The sequence below is a fragment of the Pinus tabuliformis genome, chromosome 1_1 (assembly GCF_031772625.1).
Source record: "Pinus tabuliformis cultivar Carrire ecotype Pingquan chromosome 1_1, CPIR1, whole genome shotgun sequence".
Lineage (NCBI taxonomy): Eukaryota > Viridiplantae > Streptophyta > Pinopsida > Pinales > Pinaceae > Pinus > Pinus tabuliformis.
The window spans coordinates 906,679,059-906,690,849 of record NC_142297.1 but is presented as its reverse complement, the minus strand read 5'-3'; the positions used below and the strand labels follow the sequence as shown (position 1 = coordinate 906,690,849).

General features: G+C 37.4%; 1 protein-coding gene across 1 annotated transcript; it reads right to left on the bottom strand.

Annotated features, from left to right (window-relative positions):
* Positions 1 to 10,820: 10,820 nt before the first annotated feature.
* LOC149217342 (large ribosomal subunit protein eL27y-like) lies at positions 10,821 to 11,243 on the bottom strand. The gene has a single exon (XM_089390190.1). The coding sequence runs from the start codon at positions 11,241 to 11,243 to the stop codon at positions 10,821 to 10,823; it is 423 nt and encodes a 140-aa protein (XP_089246316.1).
* Between the last annotated feature and the right edge of the window lie 548 nt (positions 11,244 to 11,791).

The following is an 11,791-nucleotide window of genomic DNA, read 5'->3' as shown; positions in this document are numbered from 1 at the left end:
AACAATTAGGTGGCTTGCTTGAGAGTTTCCTTTTAAGCATTCTGGGTGGGGTCAAGACAGAGTGTTTGAGTGGAGATAGAATTTAGAGAGTGCTTACAAGAAAATTTGTTTCCCTTATTTCCATCACCTAAACTACTTCCAATAAAATCATGTGCTTTTAATAACATCTAGTTTTGATAAATAATTAATTCAATAATAAAAAAAAGATTATTATTATTCTTGTTATTTTTGTATATGTAAAAATCAACAACTATAGCGAGCTTGTACTTACATTGCCTCACCTCCAAGTGTAACCATATCTCCTCATACATGGCACATTGAACTAATCAAAATTTAAACCAATCAACTGATCTACACCATGGAACAAATTAAAACTAAATTTTAATATTAAAAAATATAGCCATTTTATTTTATTTGAAAATTGATTTTAATATCTAATTTGAGGAAACTCCATAAAATAACGATTAATGTGAAACGTGTTAAGAAAAATAACTTTTAGTGTGTGAAATGTTATGAAAATCATTTATTATACCCCACTAGGCCTAACAATGATGGTAAACTCCTTCTTTTCCACATAGTATTGGTAAATAACTTAGTGGTTTTGGAAAACAATATAGTTTTGGAAAGCATATTGATGGGGTTATCACTTTGACACTTATTTCTAGGAACATTTCATATGGAGGATATTTTATAGTTGATGGTTGATTGAGATAATCACATGGCATATTATTCTAAGCCACATGTCTTCTAGGCACTCTCTCATCATTGTTTAATGGATACTTCAGCTACACTTGGCATCATTTAAACTCTACGGGACAATTCCCTCACTTTTTTGACTTCCCATGATATATTTCTATTTGGAGTTTGTTCTGAAGGAGTTTGTTCAAAAGGTGTGTTACTCTTGGAGGTACACAAGTGTAGCTTTTCATGCATGTACTTGGTCTCCTTTTTTATTTTTGGAGCTTCTTTTTGGAGGGTGCACATTGGGAGATTATCATCTTCAAACTTTGGGAATTGGTCACTTAAGGATGGTTATTTTATTTTACTTAAATGCATGCATTTTCAAGGGTTGCACTTAGTGATTTCCCCTAGATGCACCTTGAAGCACATCATCTTTGAGGGTGCTCTTAGTGATTTCCCCTAGATGCACCTTGAAGCACATCATCTCATAAGAAGAATTATTTTATGTATTTTATTGACTTAACATCATGAAGGGTGCATTATGTGGACCTATAACATTTTTACTTTGTAATAAACCTATTTAGGTGTGTTACATCTCTTGTTTGAGGATATAATGCACATTATTTGATATTTTTAGATGGGGTGACCTTGTTTGTAGAGAGTAATTATGGCACACTATCCACGTAACATGGTTAACAAGATCTAACTACTCCATTTGTTTATTATTTATTTGAAGAGTCGTGGAGTTAGTTGGATATTTATTGTATTATATTTTATGAGAAATTAAGTTATATCTATATAAAGATGAGTTTCTCTCCATTTCAATTGTAATTGGAAGCTAGAGGATCACATAGTGAAAGTAGTGATTAAAGGTTGGATCTTGGAGATGATGGTGTCGGGATCCCTTATCCATGAAATTTGAAGAATAATGAAGAAATGAGGTTTTCTTTTTTTACAGTATGGCAATTGATATATTGATGTATTTAACTAATTTTAATACTATATGCTACTGATGTATTTTTTCTAGGAACATCTTTATTTCATTCAAAATAAAGGATTAGTTATGAGAACACTACTCATCTAGGAATAAGCAATGTGAGAAGGTTCTTCCTCTTGTATTACTTTCGATTTGCTTTCTTTATCCTACCATATATAGTTGTTGATTGGATAATAATTTAGATAATAAAAAAAACCTTGATGTAATATGATGTATTTAGCCCTACAAGATTAATTTCCAACAAGCACCTTAAGATTTAATTTATCAAACAAGTTCATTTTACCTTAGGTATGAAATTAGTCAATGAAGGTATCAAACAAGATATTTCATATAAGTAGGTGAAAGATGTCAAATGTGTATTTCTACCCCATACCCTATCTTCAATGTAGTTTATGGTGACAAATCAATCAACTCATTTTTGCAATATTCTCAAGACTCTAATAGCCACCAAGGAAAAAATTATTAAACTGTAGTGGCAGTAAATTTGGGGTCTTGGGTGTTTTGGTGGTAAACACAGGTTAAATATAATAGATACTTCCTTGATAATTGGCATTGTTGTACAAACTGGCACTGTTTCTGGGATGGTAGCACCGATCCAGATCTCTTGGCAGCGTTGGATTTTCAATGTTGTTTCTATGATGGTAGAACCTATCCAGATCTCGGTGGTGGGGTTGGATTTTCGGTGTTATTTCTGCGATGGTAGAACCGATCCATATCTTTGTGGTGGGGCTAGATTTTTGGTGGATCTGCGTGTTTGGTGGAAGGACCATGCAAGTGTGGATTTTAATTGTAAATCGTCCCTGCAATTATTCACCTTGAATATTTTCCCATTACCCAAAATTATGTTTCATTTAAAATATATGTCGATAATTGTTGTAGCGATGGTCAAAATATAATGATAGGTGTTCACTGCTACGCTTGAGTAGGGACCTTCGTTGGTCGTGAAGCATACAACCACTATTCCTTTTTTGATGGCGTGAAATGTTGTTGTCGCTATGGGGTCGGAGAGGATATCTATCAGGTATTCAGAAGAGGTACTGAGTGAGATGGATATCATGTCAACTCCATCATTCACAACATCATCCACTACAACCATAATGTCGAATCCCAAACAACCTTGATCACTGCATACTTTGTATACTGCGATTTTAGAGGTGGAAGATCCTCCTCTTGCAGATCTCTTGTTAAGCCCATAGTAGTCAGCTTCCACCACCACAATGCCTATTGCGGTTGAGGTTGTATGTCTTTTCACATCTTATAAAGGCTCCAATGACTTTTGTTGACCTACAATGGTATCTCTGGGCCAATTTTGTTAGAAATAAGATCTACGCTAATGAAAGTAGAGGCTTTATTCTTGCATCGATCGGGGAGAATCTCTCACTCATTCGAGTCATAGATATGTATCACAACAATATAACTGGGCAGGTTCCCGATTCCATATCCAAGCTCGGAATGCTTTGGATCTTGAATCTCTCCTATAATAATTTATCAGGCTCAGTTCCATGTTTTGGTGCATTCAAGAACCTAAACATTACGGCATTGATAGGCAATCCTAGACTTTGTGGGAAGTGTTTTGGCTTAACGGGTTGCTCGCTGGACAAGCCTAGTTCTACTACATACAAGAAGAGGATAATAGTAATATTGATTTCTTGTGGAGGGGCTCTTTGTGTGGCATTTTTCAATGGGCTTCTATTTTGGATTTTCAAACAAGGAGCATCCAAGACCATGTCCAACCCAGCATCGAATCTGGTAGACTTGATATCCCATTTGAGAATCTCAAGGGAAGAACTCCGCAGAGCAACAAAAAATTTCAGCCCTGAGAATCTACTGAGAGTGGGAAGCTTCAGATCGGTTTATAGGGGAACTTTAGCAGGAGGCGAGACTGTTGTTGTTAGGTGTTTATGGGTCTATATGGTGAAGATAGAAAAAAGATCTTGGCAAAGAATGCAAAATGTTGGGAAAAGTTCAACACCAAAATATATTGAAAATCATCAAGGCATGTTCCACTGCCAATTTCAGGGCTTTGGTATTAGAATTCATGCCCAATGGGAACCTCGACGACCATATCCATGGATCAGAGAGTGATAAGGTCATTTTGGAGGTGTGGTCACGTGTTCCTTTGGAGCAGGGGGCGAAATTTCGGCAAAGATGGATGTGTACAGTTATGGAATCTTAACATTGGAGGTGGTGATAGAGAAAAGACCCACGGATGAGATGTTCAGAGGTGGAGTGACGTTGTCAAACTGGGTCTCAATACCTTCTGCGGTCAAGGTCAGCGACATATGACTTTAGAAGATGCAAAAAGACCATAAAATTCTTACATGGTTTTTTTTCCATGATGTTCATAATGAATATGTATATCTTTTACCTGGTAAATGAGTACAGATTTGGCTTATTGTGGTTTTGAAATGAAATGCAGGAACTTGAAAAATATCTCATACCATACGTCTCAGATCCCCACTCTCTCATCTCCGTACGATATAGGTTTACGTAGACATAATTGTTGGGTTGTGTTATATTCTTTCCATGTTAATAGGGGGTTTGAAGGGCACCCGTAACCCCACTTTATGGGGTCCGGGGCAATGCCCTAGAAAATTTTGGTTTTGGACCCTATGTTAGGTTGGGCGGACCCACTTATGGTTTTGTGCATGTTTTTGCGCACATGTTTTTTGGATGTGATGGTTTTTGGTCCATGGTATTGGATGCTTTAGCATGTATAAATATGTACTGCAACATTGAAAGGAACATAATGAAAAATCAAGCTGGTAGTCCCAGTTTTGGGATCCAGTGGCAAAATCTCTGTGTATATGTGTTTTATGTGTTATGTTCTCGCATTGTTTATTTTTCTGTGTTTTAGAATTCGTATGTAGGTAATTTCTGTACAGGGTTAAAACCTACATTTGGTATCAAAGTTGTTTTGGCTTCAAGGGAACACCTTTATTGTTGAGGGGTTTTGCTCGGGCCTGTGGTAGACCCTGTTCAGTGGGAGATTTGCGAGATTGATTCTGGTGGTGAAAGAAGTTGGTGAGTAGTGGAAAGATAGAGATCGAGAAATTTAATGGTCAAAGTTTTGAGTTGTGGAAACTCAAGATGGAGGATCTGTTGGTGGATAAAGATCAGTGGATCGCGGTAGATCCAGGTACTAAACCAACGAGAGTGACTGATGAAGAATGGAAGAAGTTGTATCTGAAGGCAAAGAGCACAATATGATTGTGTGTCTCAGATTCAGTATTGTTGAATGTATCAAGGGAAGCTACGACAAAGGCTTTGTGGGACAAGTTAGGGACTTTGTACCAATCTAAGTCTCTGGTGAATAAACTGTTCCTGCGGAAAAAGTTGTATAACTTGAGGATGAAAGATGGAGACTCAGTGACAAAGCTTCTGAATGCGTTTAATACTGCGGTAAGTCAGTTAGCATCTGTTGATATTAAAATTTCAGATGAAGATAAGTGCATCAGTTTGTTGTGTTCTCTACCAGATTCGTGGGATAGTCTGGTTATTGCAACAGGTAGCAATGCAACTGCCTTGCATTTTGATGAAATAGTCTCATCCTTGCTGACGAAGGAGATGAGACAGAAAAATATGGAGAGCCAAAATGGTGATGCCTTGTCTGTATGAGGACGGTCCTAGAACAGAAACAAAAATAAGTCATCGAGTGGGAGATCTAAATCTAGAGGGTGATCTAAATCTCCAGGAAAACCTGTAAAGGTGGTGTGCTGGAAATGCAGAAAGGAAGGGCACTTCAAAAGGGACTGTAAATCTAAAGCTCCTAATAAAGGAAAGGGATCTGATGATGCTCCTTCTGTAGAGGCAAAAACCACCTCAGATGAAGGTGCAGATGTGTACTTGACTTCTTCAAGTACACATGTAGATCATGAGGCATGGTTGATTGACTCAGGTGCATCCTTTCACTTCACTCCCCATAGAGAGTGGTTTTGCAAGTACGAGAAATACGATGGTAGTGATGTCTTCTTAGGGGATGATAGGAAGGCTAGAATCATTGGCCGTAGAAAAGTAAAGTTGAGGTTGAAAGGTGGAAGGGTTAGAACTCTTCTGGGTATTCTGCATATTCCTGCATTGGCCAGAAATATGATTTCCGTAAGTAAGTTGGATGATGCAGGTGTAAAAACAATGTTCGAGAAGGATACCTGCAAGATGGTTCAGGGAGCACTAGTACTGATGCAGGGAGTTCGGACTAGAACTCTGTACAAGCTGCAAGGTAGCACTATTGTTGATGGGTTCAACAGTTATGTGGTTCTTGAAAGTGGAGCAGAAAATCTAGTGGTCTCTGGAGAAAAGACCATGTTGTGGCATCAAAGGCTTGGACATATTGGAGAGAAGGGCCTTAGAATACTTCATGGTAAAGGTATGGTAGGAGGTATGAGTAATAGCTCTCTGGATTTTGATTTCTGTGAAAATTGTGTATATGGGAATCAAAATCGGGTGAGTTTCCCCTCTAGTGGTAAGAGGACGAAACAGATATTAGAGCTTGTGCACAGTGATGTGTTTGGACCTGTGAAGGTTCCATCATTAGGTAAGTTTGTGTACTATGTATCATTTATAGATGACTTCTCAAAGAATACATGGATATATTTCCTTAAGAAGAAATCTGAAGTCTTTGACAGGTTTAAAGAATTCAAGGCTCTGGTGGAAAACCAGACAGAGAAGAAGATAAAGGTGCTAAGGACAGATAATGGTGGAGAGTTTTGCAGTAAGGAATTTGAAGAATTTTGTAAGAAGTGTGGTATAGCACGATAGAAGACTACTCCATATACACCTCAGCAAAATGGAGTTGCAGAAAGAATGAATAAGACATTGATGGAAAGGGCAAGAAGCATGCTCAGTGGTGCCAGGTTAGGACAGGAATTTTGGGTAGAGGCAGTGGATACTGCATGTTACCTGGTCAACAGGTCACCTTCATCAGCGTTGGAGGATAAGACTCCACAAGAGGTATGGACTAGTAAGAAACCCTCTCTTTCACATCTAAGGGTATTTGGATGTGATGCATATGTACATGTTCCAAAGGAGAAAAGAACCAAGTTGGATAGTAAATATGAAAAGTGCATCTTTATTAGGTATAAGGATGGTTTAAAGGGTTATAAGCTTTGGAACCTAGTAACAAGGAAGGTTGTGTATAGCCGAGATGTGGTGTTCAGAGAGGTGAAATATGTTATTAAACATGAAGTCCAACCAAAGGAACCTGAGAAGATAGAGTTTGAGCTAAAGGAGGAACAATCGAACTCTATAGCAAAGGAGGAATTAGAAGATGAAGAGCCACAAACTCTAGCTTTGAGAAGATCAGTTCGAGAAAGAAGGCAGCCAGAAAGGTATAGTCCATCTACTTTCTGTTCAAATTTTGCTTTGTCTATTACTGATGATGATCCCAGAACTGTAAAGGAAGCAGTGGATTCAGAGGATGGAAAACTCTGGAAAGAGGCCATGGTTGATGAAATGGCATCTTTGCACAAAAATGAGGCTTGGGATCTGGTGGAGTTTCCAGCTGGAAGGAAACCCATTGGCAGCAAATGGGTGTTCAAAAAGAAGACAAATGCAGAAGGAAAATTGGAGAAATACAAAACTCGGTCGGTACCAAAAGGTTATTCCCAGGTGCCGGGAATTAATTTTGGTGATATTTTTTCTACTGTTGCTAAGGTGGCTTCTATTAGATTACTTTTATCTATTGCTACTGCTTTTGATTTTGAGGTAGAACAGATGGATGTGAAGACAACATTTCTTCACAGGGATCTGGACTAGGAGATATACATGAAGCAACCTGAAGGCTTTGTGGTAAAGGGTAAGAAAGAACTGGTATGCAAGTTAAAGAAGTCTCTGTATGGGTTAAAACAGTCACCAAGGATGTGGTATCAAAAATTTGATACATTTATACGGGGACTTGGCTTCACCAGAAGCAAAGCAGATCATTGTGTCTATTTTAAAGTAATTGGTGACCGTGTTATTTATTTGGTCTTGTATGTGGATGATATGTTGCTGGTTGGAAATGACAAAGAAGTTATCCAGGATTTGTCCTCCAAATTCGACATGAAAGATCTTGGTGCTGCAAACTATATTTTGAGCATGGAAATTAAAAGAGATCAAGCAAAGAGGAAGCTTTGGTTAAACCAAAGGAAGTATGTTGAGACAATACTATAGAGGTTTAATATGCAGGATAGTAAACCGGTGAAGGTTCCTATTCCTATAGGTGTGAGGTTATTTGTTGAACAGTGTCCCAAGACACAAGAAGAGGAAGAGGACATGTCCCATGTTCCATATGCAAGTGCAGTTGGTAGCTTGATGTATGTAATGGTCTGTACTAGACCAGACATTTCACATGTAGTGGGAGTATTGAGTAGGTTTATGCTAAAACCATGAAAGGAGCATTGGATAGAAGTGAAGCGTGTTTTCAGGTATTTGCGTGGTACTATTGATTATGGTTTGTGCTACCAAGGAAGACCAGGATTGGACAGAGTGTTACATATTCGTGGCTTTGTTGATGCAGACTGGGCTGGAGATCTGGATCAGAGAAGATCTACAAGTGGGTATGTGTTTAACCTATTTAGAGGTGCAGTCAATTGGATGAGTAAGAAACAATCTGTAGTGGCATTATCAACTATAGAGGTAGAATACATGGTAGCCACTCATGCAAGCAAGGAAGCAGTTTGGTTGCAAAGATTGTGTTCAAGTATGGGGTTAGCACAGGAAGCTATAAGGATAGACTGTGACAGCCAAAGTGCAATTTTCTTGGCAAAGAAACCTGCATATCATTCAAAGACAAAGCACATTGATGTTCAGTATCACTTTGTGAGGGATATAATAGAAGACAAAAAGGTGTTGCTGGTAAAGGTGGACACTTTGAAGGATACTGTAGATGCATTGACAAAATCTATGAGCTCTGAGAAGTTCTCTTGGTGTAGAGAGACAATGGGCATTTCAGGGCTGGAAAATGACTAAGCTCTCTTGTGGCCCCCTGTGGAAAGAAAACAAAAAGTGGGAGAATGTTGGGTTGTGTTATATTCTTTCCATGTAGTTAACAGGGGGTTTGAAGGGCACCCGTAACCCCACTTTATGGGGTCTGGGGCAGGGTATGGCCAATGCAGGTTGTATGTGGATACAAGGATGTGGACACCAGTTGAATGACCTGCTTAGTCTTGGGAAACATCGAGTATGGAAGCAAATGGTAGTCTCATGGAGTGGGTATGCGACATTTTTCCCCATTTTCATTTTGTTTATTATTCATTGTTTACGCTGGTTCTGACAGTCGGTTTTAATTTTTATCATTAAAACTAGTCACATTGTATCATTAAAATTCCATGTTTCCCAGGCGAAGTAACATTTCGGTTTCTTTATATGAGAAGCCTGTAGGATTAAGATGTTCCAAATGAGTTTTGAACATAGTCCAATATGCCTTGTCGATTTTGGGTTGTCATTGCGGGTTATCACTTGAATTGTTATCCGGTTTGACATTTGATTAACAATGAAATTCCCTGCTTTTATAAATTATTTGTATGTTAATTTTTAAAAGTGTTTAAGAAATTTGTCTTCAGTAGCCACACTTCAAACAACAGATTTCACACTACTAGGTTTAAAGTTTGGGTTATTTATTTGGTTAAAATTTCCCAAGATTTATATCATATCTCAGGTATTAGGTTTGGATTATTTATTTGGTCAAAATTTCCCAAGATTTATATCATATCTTAGCCTTTTGAAATTCATTCCATTTGAGTGTAACATATCACGACAAGGATGAGCCCTATTAAGCTCACCAACTTTGTTACTATGATTCATGAATCATAATTCAAAGGGACTCTGAATTTGATTATTTTCCTTGATTAAACAATATTAAGTGAACTCCTCTCAGTCAAGCTCAGCCCCAAGTCATAATCAAAATTTTGACATGTGAATAAGATTGGCTTGGTAATGAGTTTGAAACCCAAGTCCTTGCATATCAGACAAGACTATCTATTTTTTTTTTTAAATGATCATATCCGTAAACTGTTAGCCCTTGGACTCCCTCATTAAAGAGAAGATCATTCTATGATCTTGATAATTGGTCTATCAAAATGTTGATGGGGCGAAATATGAGTTAAGGAGTAGAGAAAGTAATTTTCCTTGACATTGCCTAGAATATTTTGAACTTTTGGGGGCACCTCACATGACACTACCATCACCACACTAGTTTTTTTTGGTAAAGTTTCATTGCAAGAGGCATCCACTAATTCACGTTCCTCAACCTGTGACTAGAAAGATGATTCTTCCTCAAATTTTTTCCTAGATTATGATAAGGACATATAGTCCTTATCATCATCAAGTATGTATTTTCTTTCTTCACCTATGCTCCACTTTCGCCCTCCCAATTTTAGATAAGCATCAGTTTCTCTTGCGTGCTTCCCTCTGATTGCAAAGTTATATCCATATACTCATATTGATCTTGGTTCTTATACTTCTCTTCTTCTTCTAAGCTAAGCAATGAGGAAGCCATTACCTCCCTAACAATATGAATAGATAAACCAGTTTTTCTACACCATCTTTCAAGATCCATAAGAGGAATACTAAACAATTATCGAGTTGTTTCTCCCTCTCCAGTCGCCAAAGAAACATCTTGATTTGTACTAGATCTATTTGTTATGTCTGTAAGATTGGCTTTAGAACTATCAAGGTCCTTCAATGTTGGGGCATCTCCACATATTGAACGAAAAGGAGGGACACTTAAATTTATGGACCAAAGAAAGGTAGATCTTAGTCCATTCACATAAGCATATAAAAAGAGAAACCAATCTGACCAATCCTGGAGATATTTCATCACTCTCTCTTGCAAGGACGCCAGAATATAAATGTGAAAAAATTCACAGAATGATACACACAGTATTTACACTTATTATGATTTTTTTTTACGAGAAAAAATTACCAACCACTTTGCTAATTGATGACCAATAATGTAATATTTTGTACACTTTTCCCACTAATACATTAAATCAAATCTAAAACTGTCAAATAAATGGTAGATATAAGATAGATTAGCATTAAGTTGCCTATCCAAACTCTCAAGAAACTCAAAAATGTCCAGGAATTACAAATGGTACGATGGTACTAAGGCCACTATAAATAATAAAAATATAAAAACTTGAAAGTTTTAACATGGTACTTCTCAAAAATGAGAATCTAAAAACCTAAGTTTTGTAAAGAACCATCTAATCTTCCCTACCTTGAACCTCTCCTCAAAGGAAAATTTTACTCCCTTTAGTGTTTCCACCTTCTTATCGCGTGTCTCCAATTTATCAAAGGTAACAACATTCTTCAAATCCACATCCAAACTATACCTGGTGGGAATGATGTGGTTGTAGTTAACAACCTTGATGAAAGCCTTTAACCTTGATTTCTTCATCGTTTGCTTCATAGAGTCCTTTATGATGACCTTCTTAGGGTATTTCACGATACTTGCTACAAGGAAGTGGTCATATGCCCATCCAACAATGCCATCGTCGAAGGTTTTAATGATAACGACCTTCCGACTTGTGAAGCGTCCCTGTAAGAGAACGACAAATTTGTTTTGCTTCAAAAAATTCACCATTCTCGTTGATCTCCCTCTACCCACTCTTGTTGTTCCTCTTCTCTATATCCTTTGCTCTTCTGCTTTACACTTATTATGATATGCATATCAGAAACATACAAACCTTCAAATATTCTATAGTAATCTGACGAGTGATGTTTCAGTATAAGTCATTATAGCTTTCCATAATATAAGGCAATGTTGCTTCAAACTTTGTCCTATATGCAGAAGCATTTTTCATAGGAGCACTACTATTGTAGAAGTTTGAACAACTTTCTACCCCGATGTTTCTGATTTGTAGTATGATGTAATTGTACCAGAGAGTGGATCAGGAATGTGCCTTAATAGAGGGTAGAAGAGATGAATTTGAGGACATGCTTCGTGCTTTAAAGCTTTCCATAATATTAGGAAATGTTGCTTCAAACTTTTTCCTATATGCAGAAGCATTTTTCATAGGAGCATTACTATTGTGAAGAATATCAGAAACTAACATGAGCCTTGCAACTTTAGTTGGAATAGGCATCTACTTTAGAGTCAAAGACTTTGTAAGTACCTCAACTACCTACAAT